This window comes from Sceloporus undulatus, chromosome 2, assembly GCF_019175285.1.
Source record: "Sceloporus undulatus isolate JIND9_A2432 ecotype Alabama chromosome 2, SceUnd_v1.1, whole genome shotgun sequence".
Lineage (NCBI taxonomy): Eukaryota > Metazoa > Chordata > Lepidosauria > Squamata > Phrynosomatidae > Sceloporus > Sceloporus undulatus.
The window spans coordinates 53248995-53274479 of record NC_056523.1 but is presented as its reverse complement, the minus strand read 5'-3'; the positions used below and the strand labels follow the sequence as shown (position 1 = coordinate 53274479).

Below are 25485 nucleotides of genomic sequence, written 5' to 3'. Positions count from 1 at the left end.
CAAAGATAGTGTCTGCTTTTCATATGAACCAGGATATTGTTTTGCCGACCTTGGCACCGAACCTGACCACTGACTCTGAACGCCAGATCCATGCCCTAGATGTCCGCAGGGCATTAGCTTTCTATCTGGACAGAATGTCAGATTCAAGGCGCTCAGAAAGACTGTTTCTCTGCTACTCTGAAGCCAAGAAGGGACTACCAGTGTCGGCTCAGAGGTTCTCCAAATGGGTGGCCAATACCATCCGCCTCTGCTATGAGCTGTCTGGTAGACCGGTTCCAGGTCGGGTTCGAGCCCATGCAACATGGGTGGTAGCAACATCCTCCGCATTTTTAATGGGGATCCCGTTGGAGGATGTTTGTAAGGCTGCTGTCTGGTCCCAGCCATTGACTTTCATCAGACATTACAGGCTGGACGCCAGGGCCAGACAGGAGGCAGCCTTCGGGAAGGCAGTGTTACTTTCTGCTTTGCATTAATCCTGTTGCAGTGTTAATAAATGGCAGTACGTCTGTTTTGTTCAACTGTTTAGTATTGGTTATTGAAATGATTGATTTCAGCCATTATGTTTCATGACACTCCCTACTCCACTGACCTAAGCTTACTAGTCTGAACCCATTTGTGTGATTCTCAGAGACCACAAAGAAGAAGAACAGGTTGCTCACCTGTAACTGTGTTTCTTCGAGTGTTCATCTGCGAATTCACACAAACCCACCCATCCTCCCCTTAGTGTGTTGCTCTTGCTAACTTTGCTGTCGTGCTTTGCGGCTCATTCGGAACTGAGGAGAGCGGGACCGTTAGGGGCTATATATAAGGGTGGGTGGAGCTACCGCCAAAAAGTTGCAGAAAGTTGCAAACTATTTTCTGCCCAGAGATTCTGGAAGTTTCCGAGTATTGCTGCGCAGGCTCAGAATAAACCCATTTGTGTGAATTCGCAGATGACCACTCGAAGAAACACAGTTTCTAATGCCGCGACCCTTTAATACAATTCCTCATGTTGCGGTGACCCCCAACCATATTGGAATGGTGTCTCGGTTCCTAAAACCATCGGAAATATGTGTTTTCCAGTGGTCTTAATCTTCTCACAGCATTTCAGAACCTTCTGGATCCAGTCCTGTTCCACTTTGTGGTTCTGTGCCTTCAAGTCATTTCTGATACACGGCAGACCCTAAGTGTGACCTATCACAGGATTTTCTTGCCATGATTTGCTCAGAGGGGGTTGGCATTGTCCTCTTCTGAGGCTGAGAGAGTGTGATTTGCCCAAGTTCACCAAGTGGGTTTCCGTGGTTGAGAGCAGATTCCAACTCTGGTCTCCCAGAGTCCTAGTCCTAGCAGTTAAACCCCTGTAAAGCTCTCTGACCAAGGTGACCAATGCCCTCACCCCAAAATATAGGGCACTCAAGCAAAAAAATGTAGGCCATGACCAAAAATAAAAGCTAAAAACACCCATGTGATTATAAATTCATGCTTCTTAGCCATGATCCAAATGGAGGACATTTTGAAATTTGACAGAAAAGGACATGTTCTGGAAAAGGAGGAGGATGTCTGGTCATCTTGTCTATGGTCCAAAATACACTGCAGAAATAAAACATAGCTGGACTGAAATGCCCAGAGTTCCACACTGAGGAAATAATCCAGTTTGAGAATGATTTAAATGTCCTGGGTTAGTGCTGGGGAATGCTGGGAATTGTAGTACACTGTGGCCCCAGAGCTATCTGACAGGGAGTCACATAACCCTCCAAACGTAGTTGAACTGCAGTCCCCAGGATTCCTCACCAGGTGCATCCACATTGAGGAAACTGTCCAATTTGAGACTGCTCAGTGCTGGGAAATCCTGGGACTAGCATTCCCAGGATTCCCTAGCACTGAGTTAAAGCAGTCTCAAAGTGGGTTATTATTCCTACAGTGTGTGAGAGAGATATAAAGGCTTCATTCACTAACTCACAAAAGGAGGATATTTGTGTCCAAAACACACTGCTTTGACTGCCAGGGCTCAGTGCTATGGAATCCTGGGAACTGTAGTTTATTGTGGCACCAGAGCTCTCTGACAGAAAAGGTTAAATGCCTCAAAGACACCAGCGTTCCAGAGCACTGAGCTGGGGCAGTTAAAGGGGTCTCAAAGTGCAGTGTGTGTGAGAGAGAGAGAGAGGGAGGGAAGGAGAGAGAAAAAAAGCAAGGGAGTGTGGATGAGTAGCTCACCTGGGCTGAGGCTGCTCTGGAAGTAGAAGTGGAGGAGGAGGAGGGAGGGAGCTGAGGGAAGTGGCCAGGACCATCCGGAGGAGCCTCCTCCCTTCTACCGCATGCCCCAAAGGGCCAAACGGCCGCAAGAGGCTCTGCTCCCAGGCAACGCCTCCTCCTCCTTCTAGCCTCCTGGCCCCGAAGAGCCCCTTCTGCCTCCCTCTCAGCCCTGAGAGGCTTCTGGAGAGGCGGCTCTAGGCTCCCCCCCCCCACACACACACACTGCCTCACTGCTGGTCCTAGGCAACCCCTGGGAAAGGGTCTTGCGACCCCCAAAGGGGTCCCAACCCACAGGTTGGGAACCACTGGGTTAGAAGATCCCCCTGAACAATGGGAAAGATGGTGCAAAGGAGTTCAAAGGGTGTAGGAATCGGCAAAAAATTACCTGTGACCTATCTACCTGTGGGAATTTTCTGAGAGGAACTCCAATATAGAAACACTGGCAGAATAAAACCTCAACCAATCCAGAGAAAACAGAGAAAGTATGATTTTCAAAAGACTATGAAAACAAGAGCAAGGATGTCATGCTGGGTAATATAGTGGCAGGTTTTGTTCTGCAGGTATTATGCCAAAGAGGTTATGGTTGACATTCCTTTAAGCGTGTTTGTCTTCATGCTACTTTTAAAGATCATTATTACTGAAAATTATATGCATAGCAGAACAAGTAACTAACTGGAGCAAATGCAACTCTATGAAAGATCTCTCTGTTGCTGCCATCACCACCATAGTGATGTACAAGGCAAAACCAGAAAGTATTTCCATTCCAGCTGACAAAGGTGGGGATTTAACTAAGGAGTTATATAGCAAAAAGGTGAAGGGACTCTTCGTTCTCACATCAGGTTGTTTGCAACCCAAGCAGTGACGAGTTGTTTTCTTGAACTCAGGAGCACTATGGAAAATCTACAATGAGTGAGACAGTATTTAATAGCTTTCTTCAAAGAATAAACATTCTTTTATACAAGATGCTTTTTGTGAGCTTCAAAAAGAGAGTAAATGTATAATTTTTAGACCTGCTATATGACAGAATGTCTAGATTATGTGCACAGTGCATTCCTGAGAAGTATGTGGTCTATTTTTCGCCCAGAGCTTTCAAGTAACACATTGTAAGTGATGACACTTACTTTTTTGGTAATGAAAACAACATCATTTTTTGCAAAATAATACAACAGCCTATTAGTTCATTATTTTTAGTGTAACAAGTGGTTTTATTACTTGTAAAATATTTGCATGGGGGCCATGTGGGTGTAGTAGATTTTAAAAAAAATATTAACCATATTTTTGTAAAGTAATAATTTGAAAAATGAGATAATTCTCTGCAATATCTCAAAGTGAGTGTGGCTGAGGAAAGTCCATCACATGTAACCTCTTTGTCTCCCAGCGGTCTTTTCAGGTCACCAGCTTGAATGTCAGCATTATTAACTTCACTTCATGCAGTGTTTTACACAGTTCTGTAGTGACAGTTTGATGTTGTATTATTCAATTCCATTTACCAAGCTATATATTTCTGTCATTAGCTGATGCTTGCATCTGATAGTGGCTCTTTATTGCTAGCATTTTCCTCAGGCTTTCCCCTACCTGGTCACTCTTAGAAGTGGGTTTTAAACATGTGGAACTTGCATATTTGCCTTCTGGGAGCTGTTGTTGTTAGTCCAAATGTGAGATAAGAACCATGGATCCCATCCCAAAACAAAGGCATGCTATAAGTTCAGTAAACAAACAAACAAACCTGTGACCTTCCAGATGTAAATAAAGTGCAATTCTATTGCCCTGCACCATTGGCCAGGGTTGCTGGGGTGATGGAAATGGGAATACAACAACATCTGGAGGGTCACAGATTCCCCTGCCCTGATATAAATGGTTATCAACTGATAAGTATTATTGTTATTAGGTGTTTTATTGAAAGAGTTCCTTAGTTTCCTTAGGTGAATCCTGTAATAGTTACTGGCTTGGTAGACTTTGAGAAACTTTCCTGTAGATGTGGACCCCATACCCAGGCCCTTGCTTTTCCATCTTTACTACTCAACTTGGATGAGCTCTACTGCATGGAACCCATCCCAGAGGAGTGCCCAACATTACATTTTGAAATAACCCTGAACAGCCAGCTACCCTGCAGAAAATGCATTGAAAAATAGTCCTCCTCTCTGTTTATACGTTTAGCCTCAGGGTTCACAAAATTGTATATACAATATATCAAAATTAGATTATTTATTCTATCCTTCCTCCATGCAATGCTATCATGACAATTCAGTTTAACTTCATAACAACCTCGTGAATTAGCTTAGTCTAAGAGAAAGAAAGTGGTTATCTCAAATCTCTTGTAATGAAAAGAAATATATAATTTTAATATTAATTTTGGAACATTCTAGTTGCAGTTGCTACAATGTGATAGGAAAGGAGGATCATTTGGTCACTGAGTCTGATTTCCTTCACATTGTACCTAATTTCTTCCATGTAATAAATAGTTTTGCTACAATTCCTTTGGAAACCTGATGATTCTGTTTCTGGAAGTTTCCAGATTCGTCTTCCAGAAGAGTCTTTCTCCTGACCTGATTAAACACTCTCTGTTTTCAACCATGTGACCTGTCTCTCCTGCTCTCTGCTGTAGATATTATGCAGATATTGCTAAAATGCCAGCAATCAGCGACCAAGACATGAGCGCTTACCTAGCGGAGCAGTCACGGTTACACCTGAGCCAATTCAACAGTATGAGTGCACTGCATGAGATCTACTCATACATCACCAAGTACAAGGATGAGGTAAGGAATATCAAAGCTTTTAGATGCAACTTTCATTTATCCTTTATCCTCAGATCTCTTTTTTCTTCTTCTGACCTGATAGATCCTAGAGAATGCAGGTAAAAAACAAGAGTAGACAAAATCACTCAGGCAAACACGTGTCATTTAAATTAATGAATCAGGCCCAGTACAGATGAGCCCTCCATGATGCCCTTGTCATGTGCTAGGGTTGCCCAGGGGTGGAGCGACCGCACACGCCACAACCCTAGAACGTGGCCAGGGTGTCACTGCTGCACCGCGCTGTACGTCCAAACGACGCGGCACAGCTGTGATATCATCGCTCCATCTGGTGCTTTGCAGCGGCACAGCTGTGTCACAAAAGAGCTGCTTCTGCATGCTCCTTTTTTGCTGCGCAGCAACGAGAGGTGGCTCCCAGCCGCCTTTTCCTGGCGCTGTGTACCGTGTCTCGGAAACAAAGTTCCTCAAAACTCTTCCCCACACATCCTCTTTGCAATGAGATTGCAAACCATTGTGGAGCTGTAGAAATATAAAGGAGACAAGGTGGTGCTACCATCTCATCCTGTTACTCTCTCTCCATTTGCGTGTTGTCAGTTTCTGCTGCACTAGGTAATTTTCAGTGTACCCTATTACTGCTGACCTCAGTTGCAGTCTGGGGAGAAGGGGCATTTGCTGTTAGAAGATAGTCACTTCAGTCGGCCAGTTAAGTTTTAGTTTTGGTTAAAAACCCATCTACCATAATTGGCACAAACTCCATTAATGCACATTTCCAACATGTTCACTGCAATTCTTTATTAAAACAATAAAATATGTAACTCTAATAAAAACCCATGTAATAGGATCACATGGATTTTATTGTCCAGCCAAAAGACAGTGAGAGCAGAGGGATAGTGGCAATAAAGGCAATAAAAGTTTTTTTCTTCTTTTGTTAATAGAAGGATTCACTAATTGTATTGTTATCTGGGCAAGAGGATGTAAGTAGATTCCTTTGAAAGCTGGTCAGAGACGTGCCTCTTGGGGGAACCAGATTGAGCTCATAGGTGGAAGCAGAGACAGAGGGAGAAAGAGAGATCTTGGATGGTGTGGCAAAGGTGGATCTAATAGATCAGTTCAGTAAAAAGCAGATTAATTCACAACTGAATAGAGAGACACAAAGTTTAGACCTTTGGAATCATGTTGCTCTTCTTTTTTTTTTCAGCCTAAGGTAGTTTAGTAAAACAAGCATAAATACTCATTTTGCCTGCCTTACTGGAATGCCATGAAGGCTCAGTTTCTTAGGCAGTTCTTATAAAGTACTTTGTATACCAGAAGTTGACAGGGCATTAATTCTGAGTGCCATCACATTAGCAAGACTGACGGACAACTGAATGAAATAATGCTTGTCAGCAAAACTGAATATGCTGTTTCTTTCTGTACAAGATGGGTTCAGTTTGCCTCAAAATACACATGTACCTCCTAGAGACAGAGGTGTAATGTTGGTTAGCATATGCAGTTAAAGACTATTTCAGATTTAATGGAGTTTCTTCCAAGATGGGATGTGGCATTGATGCCTGCACATCAGTCTCTAGTCCTGCTACTGTGTCCTTCATTCCACCAGCACCATCCTTTCACCCATTCTGCAACTGGCTTTCAGTCTCTCAGGTTCCAAAACTTGCTGTGCTCACCACCCATCAAAAGAAACATTATTAGCACTCAGGATTATTTTCAACATTGTGTTTTTAATCCATAGAAATGAACACAATGCCAATCCCCTGCTAACAATGCAAATGAAATTTAATTAAGACACACTGCTTCCTCTGTAACAAATACAATTCCTGCATGCAATCCCAGATTTTCTGCTAGCTTGTGCTGCTTTTAGAGATTGCTCATTCCAACATGTTAGCTGTGATCTGGTGATGCAGTCCCCATACATAAAGAGCTATGAAAGAGGAAAATGCCTTGTGTATCTACCAGGGTTGAGGGAAGTGTGCCCAGCAAGCCACATGGAGCTTCCAAAAGCTATTTTTAAGGTCACCAGCACCCCTTGTTTTTTCTCAAAATGTCCTCATGTCTGCTAGGGGAAGTTCAAGGCAATTTCACTACTTTTCACCACTTGCCCAGGAACACCTTTTTTAAAAAAGGCTTCCCCACTGCTTAAAACAACTGGGATACAGAAATGTGGTTAAATTACTCCCACAACAGTTGGGGGGGGGGAGGAGGAATCCGTCCAATTTTTTTAAATTCAGGGGTAGGGGTAGAGGGGCGGTCCTTTAACTCTCATCTTTTCTCATCAGAGAAACACCTACATAAGACTAGTGACCCTGTGACTTCTTGAATCTGATTGTGAGTCAGGTAGTTTTTCTGCCAGATGTGGCCCATAGTTTGTTCTTGAAGGCTACTATATTCTTCAAAGGCTAACCCAGAAGTTAGAACAGTTCAATCCTGTCATGAACAGTTAGACTGTCTGTCTGATACAGTTGTGTCAAGTAGCAGGAAGGATTTTACACTTCAGGACACAATTGGAGAGGGAACCTAAAGTCCTCCCTCCTTGAAGGACTGGCTGACATGAGTGTTTTGCATGCTCACTGATAGAGCAAAAGAGAGCAGTGCAACAACAGATGAAATAACAATTAAAGGAGAAGTCATTATTACTTTCTCTTACTTGAACTTGGTTGGCTGCGCTGAGCCACAGATCTGGAAATCTCTGGTATATAGTATACTCTGATAGTTGCAAAGGAAGAAACAAATCTTTTTCTTAAGCAGGTGCAGGTGCAAGTCTTCCTAGTCACAAGTGACATGAGGGTGCAAAAGTGTTAATCTCAGCACCTAAAAGTCACTGCATATTTTTATGCTACACCAGACTTAATCATACAATTCAACCCAGAGTGTCTGTCCCATACAGAGCTATCCCTAGAAACATTTTCTTAGCAACGGCCTGCCCCTGGGTCTGATCTGCCAGCTTCCAACATTCCCTTTCATTAGTATTACAACCCAGCAAAGGCCTTAAAAGCTGGAATCAATAACATGGCAGGTATGCATGGTTAGAAAGGGGAAGCTTAATGAGCTGGATGCAAGATGTATTGCCATTTCTTTTCTTTCCTGGTTAACCACTGCCCAGCATCTGTTGAATTTCTGCCCATAGCCCACTCCAAAGGTACTGCCTGTGTGTTCACAGCTCTCAGGATCTTCTTTTATTATTTGTAATGGGATTAATAAATAGCAGCTGTTCTCTTTGTTTATTTTCATTCATTAAACACAATTACATGCAGCCCAACTGCACCCTCTTTAATGCGAAATAGGAGAGAATAATTTTTCCTGTTGTTCACAGCTATAATATGCTGTCATTGGTGCTGAATGGGAATCATAATTAATTTTCATTTAGGTTTTTGCATCCCCCTAATCATGGCAATCCCAGCTCCTGAAAGCAGGTGACAGACATATAGCTTTATCTTTATAATCCCCATAGTTTTCATCTTGACAGTGTTGCTCCCAGAAGGGCAACATGATAACAGAAGATCAAACAAATACAAAACTGGTTTAAAATCTTTTGGCAATTGCAGACTTCAGTGACAGTCCCTTCTTGGTTTAGGAGAAACAGAGGTTTGTCTATCTTGTTACTATTTGATTTATGGCTCAGTACCTTTAAGATTTTAATTTTTCTCCACTGCTGGCTTAATTTGTTGCTTTTGTTTGGATACTGAAATTTTGCCCCAACTAGAGGTCTATCTGGCTGGTGGCAGGGAACAGTGCCTCAGATGGCATTAGAGGAACCGATCACCTGATCAAATCCCAGTCTGGATTATTCCCATGTAGCATGTCAGCAGGTCCACTTTTTGTACTAGAGAGGCCATGAAATCACCTTTTCTATCTGGGAAACTGTACAGGGCAATTTAGTGCAATGTACACCCTGAGGATTGCAGCCTTAGGATACCCTCCTCTAGGACATGAAGCTGGGCTTTTTTTGGTTCTGCTTTTCAACTCTGTATGTTTTTGCTAGCTATGTGGCAAGTAACCTTTATATAGTCTGCATGGAGCTTTTAAGTGTTTCAGCATCCGTAAAGCTCCAAGCGACAGTGCTGTGTACTCTCTGCAGCACGTCCGACACGTTTGGTGCAGGAGACCTGTAGGGCACCACAGCTGCTCTTAATCAAAAGGAGCTGATTTCCATATTAAGGAATTACCTGTAGGGCTTGTGATGGACCTTTCCTTCCTCCTAATAGTCAGTCTATTAATTATACAAGAGTTTGTTTCCAATTACACAGCCAATGAAATGGTTAATCAAGTCCCCTTTGATGGATGCTTTGACATTTAATTGGAAAGAAAAATCCACCTTGCACTCACAACAAACTTAGCCACGATAATGGGATTTTAGATAGGTTTGCATTTTAATCATCTGTTCTTTATCTAGCAGTGCAATTTAAAGGAGGTGGGTCTTCGTTCAACATACTCCTGATAACTGACAGTGTTTCCTTTTTTCCCTTCCACTCCACCATTTTCACAGCTCTTTTCACTAGAGTTCCAACAGCTACCTTTTCTGCAGAGCCCTTCCATTTCCCCATGCCATTTAGAGCCCTATTCACAACTTCTCCTCAACCGTCACACAGTGTAAAAAGAGTGGGATATTTCTAGATTTCCAATTCTGCCAATGGTGATCTGCAGAATTTTCCAAATCAAAAGGGAGCACAGCTAGAATGTGAACATACATGTTCTGGAGAAGCTATTCTAGTATGAAAGGTGCTGATTAGATTAATCCCATTGATCTTCTCCTTTTCCCTATCAGTGAAGGCCCAGATCCTGTTAATACTGGAAGAATGCTCCTCCTATTCTCGAAACTGAAATATATGCCTATTTAGAGAACTTAAATTTCAGTGGGGAAAAAATTCCAGTATTATGATATTACCAATAATATGAAAAAAAAATTCATAGATTTCATATTGATCTAAATGAGGTTACACACTGAATCAGTCTTGTTAGTTCCACATATTTGGGCTTATCTTCAGCAACTTGTCCTGCCCAGCCTAGCAACCCAAGGTAGAGACTATAAATAAGCAAAACTGATCAGACTGTTTTTGAGACTCCTTGGTTGGTGTTTTGATGGTTCAGGGAGAAGTACAGGAATCTAGCCTGGTTTCACTTTATAGACTGCCATTTCTGAAGACTATTTCAAATTGCAGCAAAATCTTTTTCACTTTCTTTCTTTCTTTCTTTTTTGACTAATGCTTTTTTTCTCTGTTCTTTCCCTTGCCAGATTTTAGCTGCTTTAGAAAAGGATGAACAGGCCCGAAGGCAACGGCTGAGGAGTAAGTTGGAGCAGGCAATTGACACAATGGCCCTAAGTAGCTGAAAAGGCCAAGGCAGCACTGCAGACTTCTCCAGCAGTGGATACTGAGACAGAGAGATTGAGAGAGAGAGCAGGCAAGCGTGTTGCAACAGCAAGAAAGCAAGCAAAGATACATTGGGGCTGAGCATGAAACAGTGCATAGACTCTGCTGCGTCTCCAAACACTTTAAACCAACAGACAGCAAAAACTTCAACCACCATTATCAAAATCAAGTTGAACCTATATAAAGACCTTTGGAAAGGAGCAACGTAGCAAAGTACCGGAAGGACCCCAATAGATGCACAAGAAGGGCTGTGGAAAGGATTCCAGCTCAAGCGCCACTCCCCCCCAAACCCGGCCCACCACCAGGGCCTATCTCAGATCTGGCAACAGAAGGTTGGGGACTGCACTAAGGTCTAGGACAATGTTTTCCCATTACAGTTTTTCTGTAGCAGGCGGGTGGGTAGGCATATGATTTCCTCTCCACCCCACTCCCTTCTGTACTTGCTTCCTTTCCCGCCTTGCCTGGAGAACTCTACTCCTACTCTTCTCTTCCTTTCTCCCTCTCTGGCCTTCTGCCTCTAGTGTTAACTGCTATATTTGCACAATTTCCACAAGCTAGATTTTTTAAAAGGATTGAAAGTATAGGGGTGGGGGAGAGGTTCTAAATTTTCAACAAAAACTTTGCAGGATTTTTTTTTTAATAAAAGAAAGGACCATTATTTGGTTAGGAGAGAAATGGGGGCAAGTGGGACCAAGAAAACAGTCCCAGTATCTTTTGTTCTTCCTACACTTTGCCCTGTGCCATGTTGTGTCTGAATGTTGTTTAGCACAGGCCAAAAAGACACACTTCTTTTAAATGCTGCTTAAGAGGGCAAAGGAGATTGAAAGAGGTGAAGGCAAAGAACTTTTCAAAGGTGGGATCCATAGGTGGCAAGCCCAAGAGAGAGGTCTTTCCCCGTTTATTGTGACAAGCCTTACTTTGTGGGAAGTGCCACACTTTCTTTAAAAAGCCCCTGCTTTGTCTTTTATATAGATCAGACAGGATGAGCTTAGCAATTCTCCAGAAGCTATCCTTGCCCTCTACCTGTAAATAGATGTCCCAGCCACTTAGGTTACCTTTTCCACTTACAGGGCTTTTTGACATAGAGGCACTTTCAAATAAGCAATTCTGCCAGAAACAGGCACAGTAAATGGGGATGATCACTGGAACCAGTTCTCAGTATTCCCTCTTCCATTGTGAAGGAAAGGCTTCTTGGTAGCAGATACAGTAGCACTTGATAGGGTTTGGCTGCACAGGAGGCCTAATCCCTACTCCCTGTGTTAAGTCCTTTGCTCCTCCCATTCCCAGGATGTGGCAGACTTTGGTTACATGGGGCCTGCTCAGAGATATCATAAGGGCAGTTTTCATCCAAAGAGATGAGGAACAAACAGTGATCCAGCACAGACGTTTGGTTTATCCCTGACAGAAACACCATATAGTAGATTGTTACCCGTTTTGTTTTTTTTATAGGTGTGTATGTATGTGTACATACCCCTCTTTAGACTATGTGATTTATGCATCATCCCATTTGCAGCAGATGCAGAGCATTTCTCAAAACAAGCAGGGTATTAAGCAAGAGGAATTCTTAGGCAACAGAAGAACATCCTTGTTGGCAGGAAAATACTCTAATTAGAATCAATTGTATGACCAGTTACACCTTCTGTTTAAGTTCAGCCAGTAAGAAAAAAGGGAAGATGGTCCAAAAAGAAGAAAGTGTGGCACTCCAGTCTCGAAAAGAGAAGAAGAAAGTGTGGCAAAACAACAGTTCAATAGTTCACATTTACTCATATTTGTGTGAAGAAGCATCAGTTGTCTCAAGTTAAGTGTTTAGATTATTCTTTCCTTGTAAGAATGTTTTAAAGGGTTTTACCAGAGAACAAAAAATAATTTCAGGACAGTACCATCATCCACTCCCATCAGACTTTGGCACGAGGGCTAGTGGAAGAATACCAGGGAGGTCACTGTTCCAACTTCAGTCCTGTTCTCTATTTTCTGCTATTTGTCCACACCAGATACGCTTACCACTGTGCAATTGATTGTTGGCAGCCTTTGGATTTTATCTTCTTAGCAAAGACCACTGATGCATTACAGTGGCCCCAGTGTTAATACTGTGAAAGAGCAGAGAGGGGCACAGAAGCAGAGCCTGGAGCTGTTAGTTACCTGCACGTTATCCACAATGTACCCAGGTGCCTTCAGTCCAATTACAGGAAAAGGTTCCCTTATTGCTCCCATAATATTTTCCACAAAGTGAGAAAATGTTTTGTGCAAATTTCCAGCACAATAAATGAGTCGTTCGTGAAAATTCTGAAATGACCATTTGGCATCGATTTAAACACTAAGGAAGAGCCAGGTCTTCCTAAAGTCAGTTTTCTAATACTCCTCTTTTAATTAACTCTTCACCATTCCATGCAGTGCTCCGTCCTTGCTTCAGCTAACAGTGCAATTGTCTACAACAGGAATGTGACAATTCCTCAGTCTCACTGAGTTTCTCCAAATCCATTTCTGCATTGCCATCCACCCTTGATTTTTACTTGCTTGTGAAACTATGTGCTTTCTTCCCACAGTGAATTCATTCATGTTTTAGTGCATTCTTCCTTATGTGTTCATTTAGTTGACCAGTTTGCCTAGTTTCTGTGACTTTGTCTCTTGAACTTTTCCCATTTCAAACTATGTGAACTGTTTTGTCCACACTTCATGTCTTGGAAACAGCCTGTAAGCCTCACAGAAGTGTACATTTTCTCACAAAAAGTCTTGGGAGGTGCAAATATTCTGCTTTTGTCAAGATTGTAGAGCCCAACAAAATTTGTTTCCATCTCTGATTCAGAAGTAAGTTGTACTTAAGCATGCATAGAACTGCAGCTAAACACCCTCAGTTCAGCTCCTGTCAGTTCATTGCTGTTAATAATTATTTAAGTTTACCAGTGTCACGAAGCCACTGCCCTACTTCAACTCAGGTGATAAGATCCACCAAATTTTCCACCCTCACCCACTCCCGCATCCAGACGTTCGTATCTCAGCCAAGATAATATTGAATGAGAGGCTACTGCAGAACGTACCGAGCCTAAACCTGTCTATTCCCTTAGCGTGCAAATAAGGGAAGGAGAGGATGTAATGAAGTTTTTAATTAAAATTTAAAATATATGTGTGTGTGTGTATATATATATATGTTGTTACAATCTAATTCTTGTGCCCCAGTGGGGCACTGTATAGTTAACTGAAGGAGATCCAACCAGTATCAAATATGGTTTCTACACAGTGAAAAATACCAAGTGGGCGGGGGAAATCAAACATTTCTCATCAAGCAGAACAATCTCTTGAAGCCTATATACATCTCAGATTGCTTTGCAATTTTGTTTTTAGCCTTTTTAATTATTATTTTAAAGAGAAAGGATAGGGAAAAATAAAAGACAATAAACATAATTTTTTTAAAAACAAACAAACAAATCTGTGGAGTCCTGAGATGTCTGGATCCATAGGAATGTGGGCTGTTGCATGACTGTACTAGAGTTTAGTCTGAGTTGATCTTTTTTCAAAAGGAAAAAAATGCAAGTGTTGAATACTAGAGGTTTGTTTAGACCTTTTTATTTTTGAAATTTTGGAATTAATTTGTCATTTCTTGTACAAGAAAAGAATTAGAATTAATATCAATTGTTTATTTCTGAAAATGGTACTCAAAAGCCCTTAAAGGACAGCTAAAAGTGTTGCTGCATACAAAACATACTGTAATATTTTACAGGTTTCCCTCCCTGGACTTGGTTTAAAGTGTACTTGGGAGCATAAATGATTGAAGGAGGTAGTGCCTAGATCTCTCAGCCTGATGTAAATTGGCACTCCCTTGTGGGAAGCAAAGGTACTGTCTTGACTTTTAATATGTCATGGGTTACTTGAGAAAACCAGTTTGACTGAAAGAAGAGGAGAAACCTCCACATTTTTTCTCAAGAACTCCCCACTTAGGTATCCATCTTATCTAGGCATTCAGCAATAATATGGTCTTGGGAGACTTCTGTAGGGAAAAAATATAGATATTTGCTTGCTTCAAAAAAATCAGCTTTCTCTTAGGGATTTCTCTACAGCAAAATCATTGTGGAGCACATCAGACCTGGAATAATTTGAAACGCTTGAGAAATGCAAAGTGGACCTATTCATTCTGCAGGATGAGCTGTAGGGTTTACCCACTTCTGAAAGTGCTAGATCAGTGGATCTCACGCCACCATACCAGTTAGTGGATTTGAGTAAAACATCATTCTTTAGAAGGACCATAGGAAAAGATGTCTTTAGCAAATGACATCAAAAAAGTTACCAATGAGTGATGTGTAGGGAGATAGTCATTCTTTCCCTAATAGCTTCTGTGTTCCCTATATTTCCAGTTGGAATCCTGTTGGGTGACATCTGCTAGCATAACTTACTATTACTCTAGAGCAGCAGTTCCCAGCCTGTGCTCTGAGGAGCCCATAGGGCTCCTCATACAGGTCCCAGGTCTCTGTGACCACTCCAGGAAAATGAAAGAAATAAAAATTGAATTAAATTAAAGAATATATTCTTATATATATATATATACTCCTAAATACTATTAACTTGTAAGACATAAGGTAGTGGGCCTCTGAAGGGCTCTGCCATTGAAATTGATTCTAAAAAGCGCTCCACAAATCAAAAAGGTTGGGAACCCCTGCTCCAGAGCATGCAGTTTGAAGCTCATCACAGAAGGAAATATCCAGGACCTACTTGCACAATGACCTCCTTTCACTGTACAACCTTAGTTGAGAATGCCAAGACATACTTCACAGCCAAACAGTGACAGGTAGGAGCAGGGAGATCCCAAGTACTATCCAGCTGCCATTTTGCAGCCTGGAAAAAGGAAGGATCGTACCTGCAGAACTGCAGTCAGATATTACCCAGGGTCCCCTCTCTTAGCCACTGATTGACCATAGACATGTGCCCCAGGAACAGAAAGGAAGCCCAGCAGAAGAACTATGGTGGAGATCTTTACTCTGCCACCAATCATACAAAATCATGGCCTTTATCCACAGTGAACAAGCCACTTCATTTGAAATAGTTGGAAGCAATGGAATTAGTTTACTCTTATTCAGGTGTTTTCAGATTGATCTGCTTTGTGAGCAGGCTGTCAGACTCTGTGCTGTCTGGCATTAAATTCATATTTGACATTTGCAAAAATTTGGTGATACTCGGGAACACCGGCGAGCATGACAGTGGGAAGACTTACATTCCACATCTTGGAAAGTGTGTCTTAGCACATGGAAAGCTGATTAAATTAGTTATGGCAATAGGTAAAGTCCAAGCCATGGGAAGCAGTTGTTGACTGCTCCCCCAGCTTCCGTGCTGTTTATTGGGGTGTAGCCTTCTTCATTTTGTTGATTTGTATCATTGCCATCATTTGATCCCTACTCAGCAGTTGGCCTGTGGCAGAGGAGGCTGTCTTTGCCTTTGGCACTGTTGATGCTAGTCATATTTCTGCCATAGAAACCAAGCCAATGGCTTTGCAGACAGTGCCTAAGGCAGAAGAGAAATTCAATGTCTTTCCCACAGGCAGATGGAAGAGGCAAATGGCAAGCAGACAAGTTGTCTAACTTGTCACTTTTTTTTCCATACCCTGATGTCTTCTATTCTGTAGAAATCAACAGCACCTATTTGTGTGAGCAGATATTCCTCCACTGTGTCCAGAACAGTTCATATGGAATAACTAGATAATCTCACTATGCTCTTGCTTCCCCAGTTGGACTCCCCCTCCCCCTTTCGTACAATTAAATTGCTTTCATGTAACTCTTTTTATGGATTAGCCATCTTTTATTTTATAGAGAACCCTGGCAAGGCCACTGTTAAATCATTGTAATCTATTATGCCAGGAGTTGCTGTTGAGTTTGTTGGGTTCCTCCACATTCCGGGAAGGTTTGTATTTTGGTCATAAGAACGACTTGCGTCACCAACACATCCAGTGTGGACAGATAAGAATGCTCTTGAAGTTCTTTAAGTACAGTGGGCCCTCGCCTTACGCAGGGATCCATTCCGGATCCCTCCGCGTAAGGCGAATTCCGCCTATGCTCAAGCCCCATTGTAAACAATGGGGCTCGTGCACGGCGGCGCATGGGGCGCAACGGGTGCACACCCATTCAATTGAATGGGATGCGCCACCCCTTCCACCATGCGCGCGCCCCGCAGCTTGAGTGCGTATGCTCAAGCCACGTAAGGCGCGCCCGCGTCATACGCGGGCGCGCTGTACTTCTGTTTAGACTGTTTGCAGGAAATAGCCATTTTAATGGCTTCCCATTAAACATGGCTGGAGGATTAGTCTATGAAATTGGCCCAAGGTCTCTTTCTAGAGTTCACAGGGAATGTTTTCCAGTGATTGCCTGTCATTTATAGAGAAAGGAAAGTTGGCATTCTGTATTGCACTTATGGCATCATAAGCTAGCCGTACATATCTGTAAGTGCTCTGGATTCTCTAAGGCAATGTAAATGCTTCCCAACCCCACCTAAGTCACTAAGTAGCTGCATCAGGCAACTAACAGCAGCTACATCAGGTTGTCTGTTCAGCTACCAGTCATGGAGCAATGGGGATGACAATTTCAGCCTCCTTTCAACAGCAAGTAAGGCTGTGATGAGAAATTGTTACAGGATCTGACTTCTGATTGTTGCAGACTTGTTCGTTCATGAGAAGAGCCTGGAAATGTCATCCTCCTTGTGTCCTAATCTGCAGTTGAACAGACATCCTTTGTCTGCTCCATCTGCTGGCTGTTTGGGTACACTGGGATAGGGGAATCAGGCCAGGAGACTTTATTTAGGTCCCATACAGACAGGGCAAAATAAAGTTGCTTCAGGTCACTTTGGTGTTATGCTGTTTAAATGATGCATGGGTCCTAAGAGGCCAAACCTAAAGATTGGAGTGCGGCTTTGGCGCAGCTTCTGGACTCTTAGTACACATACATAACTAAGTAGCTGATGTAGAATATAGGCAGAAATCAATAATATCCTCTAAAAACAACCCTGCAATTGAGGCATTTAGAAGAGGCGCCTCATGGTAATAAACTATACATTACTAACTTCCCAGCCTGAACACTTTGGGAATCTGTAAGAAAAAGCAAAATTTGAATTAATGTTGCTAGAACCTATTTTTGGAGTGGGATTATCAAATTTAAAAACTTATAGAAAGATTAGCTCAACTGATACTCATAGGTAATGACAAACTATATTAAGGACTTGGGTGGAATCTCCATTTTAATTCTTTTTCACTAAAGAGGTGTAATGTGGAAGCAAACCACACCAGTTAGACCTTAAGTGGATTTCCCCCCAACCATCCTCATGAAAGAATGGGTTATTTTCCATTTGTGATCATTTAAGATAGCATCTCTCCACTGACAATATATGAACATCTTGGCTACATAAGAAACATGAGAAGCCATACTATGAATGCTTGCCTGTTGAACAGCCTTGTGAAACCTGAAATGAACCTGGTATTCATATGTCCTTTGGCTATAGTACACGCTAGCTAACACAATACCTTTTAACTGGTCATGCAGAATTGTTTTTAAAACTGTTTGGGCTATTTTTAATGGAGTCTGGAGATTAAATCTCCACTTCATTTCTGTTGGTGAACCAGAGGTATGTGGTGAAAATTCACACAAGTACATAGGCAAACGTTAACTTTCAGAGTGTTTCTCTAAGCAGCCCCAATATTTAAAAAGATGAGAATCCTTCCCATGGTCACCCACAAACTATTTTGTGGCCTCTTGTTGCTCATCTAGCCCTTGTTATACTGAACTAGGATTAAATATCCATGTTCAGAACCAATAGACCCCTGAGTAGCCAGATGCTGCATGTGCTGCTGAACTTTTTGTCTTCATCTGTGCTTCCCTAAACCTCTTCACTTTCTTCTGCTGCTGTTCTTCTTTCACTTATTTCCTCTCAAGGGTCCCTTCTGACATAACCATTTGTTTTCATCCCCGTTAGAAGTAGCATTAACCATGTGAGAAGGAGCAAGATGTCACCAATACCTACAAGTATAAATATTTTATTAGCGCTTTTTATCTGGTTATGTTGACCCTTTCAAACTCCCAGAGTCTTTGGCAGCGATGTTAAATCCCCTGACATTTCTTTAGTTTTGCAGGTCTTTGATAATGTGCATGTATGTAATTAGCACCCCAGAAGACTTTTGATGTGCATTTCAATGTTCAGATGATCATATGGGAAACAAAGCTTTACGTGTACACCTCTGGTCCGGATAGCATTCCAGACGCAGTGAAGTCCTGTGATACAGTATCAGGCAGAATGATGGTTAGCAGAATTAAGGAAAATGGGGGGGGGGGAACACTCAAGAACCAAAGGATTTGGCTTTAAAATGGCTACGGAAAAGAAGACTCTCAGGTTTGGAAAACTGGTAAACTAAAATTCTTCTTTGTAATTTTGAATACCAAGAGAACCTAATTAGATTCCATGGTAGTTAAATATGCTGTCATGTTCTTTCTTGCCCAGATATCCTGGGTAATACTAGATACGATCCTAAATTACTAAGAGAATTTAAAATTAGGAATAGGTTTCACCATTATAATTTTTCCCCATTTTTCAGCCAAGTACAAAACTTGTACATTTTCAACAATTTTCACCCCCAGCAAAGACCTTATGAGTTCTAGGCATCAGTGATAAGCTCCCCATTCATTGAGTATTCCCTGAGAAAAAGTTGGTGAGAAGTATAACTTATTGTGTTTCATGTTCTGTGGAAGCTGTTCATTAAAAGTTCTTTGTCATAGTTTACCACCTCCCCTATGGCCTCAACCCGATCTCTCTCACCCTAAAATTTTGGTGAATAAAGACAGATAATGTGGGTGTTAGTTTGATGAGCAGCTCACTAGAGCTGCAGCAGGTTTAGGTTGTAGAGAGTGCTAGTTCCAGTTCAGAACTATGGAGATAACAAATAGTCCAGGGCCAAAAACAGCCAATTCTCTTAGAAAATGGTTTGAGACAACTAATAGGGTGTCCAGTGATTTTCTTCAAACTGGATTCTCTTCACATAGCTCACCCTGTATAGGTCAGAATGTGAGACCAGGCCTCCTCAGTGTCCTCCAAAGAGTCCCAGGTGCCACCAAGAATATGTACACAACAAGGTTATTGGGTCATTGTAAAATACTCCAGTGTACACACCAACTGCAAAACTTGGATTGTTTGCACAGCCTGTGCTGGTCTTGCTTCCATTGGCCAGACAGACAAGCCAAAGGAGTCACATGGCCTCCACTCATCTCATGGTGTTTTGGGAAGACAGGGTAGGTTCGTGTTGCACATCTGCTCTGAGAGGGGGAAATGTGCAGGCTGCATTCTGTAGGAAAAATAAGGAGTAAAACTGTAAGGCGGACCAAAAGATGGTAAGCAAGGCCTTCCCCTAACTCCAGTATTCCCCACCTGGAGCCATTTCCGTTCTCCCTTAAAGTTAACATTCACATACAAGCACTGTAAAGCCTATTCTCTCTTCTTTCTAAGGAATGTCAAGGCCACAGTTAGCTGTCCTTTAAAAGCAGGGAAGGGGGGTGGCGTGGGAAGGGAGGAGGAGAGAAAACAATAAGAAACAAAGAATTTTAATAGTAAAATTTTAAAAAAATAAAGAAAATCATGATAACTTTATGTGATTGTTTCAGACTTGAAGCAACTGTGCCAGTGTGGCAGGTCGGCACCCTTTGATTGTGTAAATATCCTGCTATTTCCTATTTTAATGTTCTTCAGATTTAGTACTTGTAAATAGACACACGCATCGAGGAGAGATTAAAAATTTTTGCTATATAATGTGTCTGGTCTGGTTCTGTGAAAAACAGTTTGGATGTGGACATGGGCGGTGGGATAGGGACTGCCATACTTCATGTGTTTTGCATGTCTCCGCAGCTCTGTTTAGGATTGACTGGATTCCGCCGACCATCTTCTTCCCACCTATTTGTATTCAGTACCTTGGGTCACATTTTAGCTGCATTTGGCACACATGCAAGCAAAATGCTGTTGCCTTTTGATAGATCCTTCAATGGCTCTGCAGGACTTGGGATCCCTGCTTTTCTTTGCTTCCTAGAACAACAATTAAACACACACACAACACTGCCGCTTATACTGGGCTCCATTAAAAGTGACAACCTTGTTGTGCTGAGGTGCCTGCAGGTGTGAACAGCAGCAAAGAAAAGTGTTGTTCCAGCAATGCTATGATTAGAACTATCCCGTGGTTCTGGTTCAATACTGTGTCTCCAACAGTGTCATGATGTGGATGACTGAAAAATGATATAACACCAATCACACTGGTTGAATTGGCCATCCCTTACCAATTAATCTCTACCTATTCAGGGTGTAATAGAAAAAGCCCCTCCCATGACATGAATTTCAGGATACTCAAAGGCTGTATTTATGGCATGACGTCAAATCTAACTAGCCAGGGCTGAGGCCATAGTGCTACCCTGTTTGCAGATAGGGGTAATTTTTGTTACTTGCCAAATAGAGGATCAAGAGGATTTATTTTATTTCTATCTCACTGTTCTCGCAAAATGGAACACTTATTCCATGGAATAATAATAATAATAATAATAATAATAATAATAATAATAATAATGTGGCTCACAATAGGGTTGAAATTAAGGCACAAAACAACTTCTCACATTGGGACAACTTTTGTAAAAAAAAAAATACCATTAGAACACAAAAATTAATAGAGAGCATCTACCTAGTAAAAAGCCTCCTCTTCAACAACCAGTCTTACATGAACAGAATTTCTTTGCCTAACACAGAAGAAACAATAGAAAGGAGGCCAAGGCCCGTTACATACGGGCTCTTGAGGTGCCCCATCACGTGATAGGGGTTGGCCGGGGACCTAGCGTCCACACCGGCCTCACCCCTATCACATGACAGGGGCGTAATAATGACGGTGCCCTATACACACAGGCACCACCATTATTACATGTCAGACACATAGTGTCCGCACGTCGCGTGGCGCTTATGATGTCACGAGTGCACGATTGGCGCCTCGCGGCGCCATAACCACGCCGCGGGAAGAAACACCATTTTGGCGCTTTTTTGTTCAGCGTGGGAACCGCGCGGTTTGGCTGCTCCCACGCAGAGCAACCAGCAGCGCTGGCAGACCGCCGCTTTTAGGCGGTCTGTAACGGGCCCAAGTCTTCTGAAGAATGTTCAAGAGAAGTGGAAAAACCCACAAAAAACTATAACAGAATTAACTTGCAGTCTAACAAAATTTGAGGCACAGGACTAGACACCTACTGCTGTTCATACCCTCATCTATCAGTGTATCTCAGTTTGTTCTTTTATTCTTTCAGCTTATCCATTTTTCTTAACACTAGGTGTAATATCACAGAAATACCTCAAGTTGATTCTGACTTATTGCAACTCCATCATGTCTTTCTTGACAAGATATTTTTAAAGAACGTTTGCTCTTACCATCTTCTTAGGCTGACAGAATGTGACCATGATCTCCCAGAATCCTGGTCCAGCACTTGAAATCTGCTACACCACAGAGACTCCAGGGCAAATGTGCAAAAATTGAACTGCATAAAATTTCATTCCTCTTTTTCTTAATGTAAGATACAAAACCAGATACTGCCATCAACAACAGAAAAAGAAAAATGTACCTCCAACATCAACATGCATTCTGGGCTGAGAGCAATTCTGCTTTCTCTTTATACAGTGCTTGTCATGTTTGGTGCCATCACTAAAACTTGGTAATAATCCCTGCTGGGAGCATAACATATCATTTAAATCAGTGCTGTCATCAGAAAATCTGTAGAAATATTCCTTTCCTAATTCCTTTCCCAATAGGAATTTATTAATTTTGGCATAAAAGGATACTTCTTTTTCAAACCTTGATTGTGGTTTGATCTGTTCTTTTAGGTTCAGCAAACATGGGGCTAAAATCAGTTGGTAGACCTAACTGTGAGTATGCCCATAGTTATGGAAGTTTAATGAGTCTGTCTATTCTAGTTTGAACAAGCAATTGGATTTATCCCATGATTCAAAGGTGAGTTCTTTGGCTGGAATCCACTTGTTTGCTTATGCTGATGTAACCAGAGGGCTGTGTAAGTACTTTTTGGGACAAGTACTCCTTGTGCAACTTGGGCGGTATACAGACCACCCAAAAAGGGTGGTCTGCTGGCACCTTGTTTTGCCGCGCGAGGAAGCTGCAGCGGACAAATTGCACGGCTTCCTTGCGGGTTCTTTCTGTGGCATCCTTGTGATGTCACAGTGCGCCAATGGCGCACTCACAACATCACAAGGGGGCGTGACGTGTGGACGCTATGCATCTGTCATGTCATAATGGCGGCGCCCATGTAGACAGGATGCTGACATTTTGCCACCGCCAGTACGTACTAGGCTAACCCTAGTAGCACTAGGGTTAGGGAGCGTCTGAATGGTGCGCGCTCCCTAACCCTACTGATGCCGCCGCCACGCTACATTTTGCCGGTCTGTATCCCACCTCTGTTCCCTAGCTATGCACTGGCAGTTGGATGCCAGACAGCTCCACAGCCCCAGTGCTTGGTAGAAGGTAGAACAACAACTACTACTTCAGTTGGCCTTTTTGTATCCACAGATTCAACCATCCACAGCTTGAAAATATTTCTCCCAAAAAATATTCCAAAAAGCAAACCTTGATTTTTGCCATTTGGTATAAAGGACACTATTTTACTACCACATTGTATATAATGGGACTTGAGCATCCATAGATTTTGGTATCCGCAAGGGGTCTTGGAACAAACCACAACGGATACCATGGGCCCATTGTATTACCATTACTACTACTACTACTACTACTACTCATAATCCTTATCCTCATCCTGTATTTTCCGAAGTCTGGGACTCAGCATGGCTTACAAAAATTAAAACCATGGTGGATAGTATAGAAAGTTTTTTAAAACTTACGTTTAATTGTGTTTTAACTTAAACCAAGAGGGTTTTTTTTTAATGTATTGTGTTTTTAAAACATTGTATACCACTTTGGATCCCATGCTGAGAGAAAGGTGGTGTATTAAATAAACAAACAAACAAACATAAAGCCAACCCAGGTCTAGCAGAACCAAGATCCAGCAGAACCAAGAGGGACATGCTCCCCCCTGCCCAGTTCCTGGCATAAGTTGTCCACCAGTGAAACCAGTGCTGTGTCTGTTCCAATGCCATCTCATCGCCATTGCAAGCTATGGATCATGGATAAAAAAAAAATCTGTAGATATGGGCGGGGGGGTGGCAGTATAAAGGAGTGTTCAAGATTTTTAAATAATTCCACTCCAAAGTACAAATAATTATTTAGTAAAGTTTTTCAGGGCAGAAATTCCAAAGAAAACGTGCTTTAAAATGAGCACAAATGAAGAAACATAATGAAATGAGCCATGTCTCCATTTTAAGAGAAGGTAATAGATATACAGCTAAAATAATCAAAATGGATATTTACAAAGAAAATAACCAACACCTAAATATTCAACTGAAGCAAAGAAAAAAATCTCTCATAAAAGAAAAGAAAATGAAATGAAATGCTTCTGCTAACACTCCAAGACTTCTGCTTGTCCTGATTTCACATTGCATACAGTTTGAATAAAGAATGTTCATTCCAGTTCAAACTTGTTCCATATTAATTGTGGGACCAAAGCTTTGGCCAGATCTTTGATCACTCTATTTTAATTGCAAAATATCTCCAGACGCACATATCAAAAACTCAAGAGTCCTGAATCTTTAGATTCCAACATTTCTCCTTTGTACAAGACCACATCAGATACCACAAATCTGCCATCCAACTTTTAATTAAAGCTGTGACAATTTCTTTAGCTTTAAAAATGAAATACATCAACTTACATTGGCTGGAATTCATAATCACAGTAACAAATGCATAACCTAGAGTTATGCATTCATCATTGGTTTGTGCTTACAATCGCTATGTGTTGAATAGTGTATGAAAGACTCGTGAAAGTCCCCCAATCCTGACTTTACCAAGGCAGCAGACGCTGCAAGCGATGGGGATCTTTTCTCCTGTCGATTGCTCACAGGAGCAGAGTGGATGTATCAGTTAGCTCCATCCAACCAAAACAAGGACAGACCCATTGCTCACAGCATCTGCAGCCTAGTAAATCCAGATTGGAGGGTCATCCTACACCTCAGTTACAAATTTGTAATCTACGGATCAGTAAGTGCTCCGTATTAATCTGCTCTCTGTAAGTGCAACCCAGAACCCACCTTACATTTGTGGGATCTGCTCTGTGCAATGAAGATCTGTGGGAAGAGTGGGTGAGGGGGTTCAGAATGATCTGGCTGGCTGCCTCTTGCCCCCAAACTGTGGTGCAACATACCTAGTTATGAATACAATGTAGGATCTTGGCTCTGGTGTGAGAAAAGCAATAAAATAAGAAAAGAAGCAATAACACTCAAAGGTTACATGTATTTTAATGTGAAACATATTTTTTCCAAAATGATTTCTTGATACCCCTTGTCTTTTTTGGTCACCAGAAAAGAACAATTTAGATCTATGAACTAATTTTCCAAGCTTATTTTTAACTGGAGGAATTCTGCAGTTGCTCTTGTTACTGCCTAACACTTTGTCTCAGACCAGCTGGCACTGGGGCCCTTACCACGCAGCCAGGTTGAGCTAAGTGCAATGGACTACATCCCACTACTTTTTTGTGTCCTTGAAACCCCCAAGCCCCCCACCCAAGCCAACTTCCCATTCCAAATTGTATAATCGCCACTCCTGAATACCTGCAATCTTCCCCCACCTGAGATTTTCCAAACCCTTGCTTGGTCCTGATAAACCTGGAAGTCACAACCAGAAAGGATGTCCAGTTGTGATTTTTGGCCAAGACTCACAACTGCAGGTGAACAGGACATGGGTGTCCTCTACTACTATAGCTGCCCTCTGCTGTCATAAAGTTTCCTGCATATTATCCTTCAAGATGTATCCTCAGTCTTCTCATTATCTCCCATGTGCCATAGAAATCCATCATAGTGTTCATTAAACAGTCTTCATTACCTGATGTCCAGGCCTTGGTGGGTCTTTTCATTTTTTCACAGAACTCCAAAATACTGAAAATAAGTAAAATTGCATAGGTGCTTTTAAAAACAACATCAACCCATTTTCACACTGTTCCTCTTGAGGGAGGTCACTATTATTCCCATTTTACAGATTATGAGACCAC

At 41.9% G+C, this 25485-nt stretch overlaps 1 protein-coding gene across 8 annotated transcripts in view; it reads left to right on the top strand.

Moving 5' to 3' along the window:
- PLXNA1 (plexin A1) overlaps nucleotides 1-13750 on the top strand; it is a 445618-nt gene extending 431868 nt beyond the window's left edge. For all 8 annotated transcript variants that reach the window (XM_042453379.1, XM_042453376.1, XM_042453378.1 and 5 more), the window contains 2 exons: nucleotides 4838-4988; nucleotides 10213-13750. In XM_042453379.1, the coding sequence (XP_042309313.1) occupies nucleotides 4838-4988; nucleotides 10213-10308 (247 nt within the window). In that variant the 3' untranslated portion in view covers nucleotides 10309-13750. The remainder of the gene's footprint in view (nucleotides 1-4837; nucleotides 4989-10212) is intronic.
- The last annotated feature ends 11735 nt before the right edge of the window (nucleotides 13751-25485 follow it).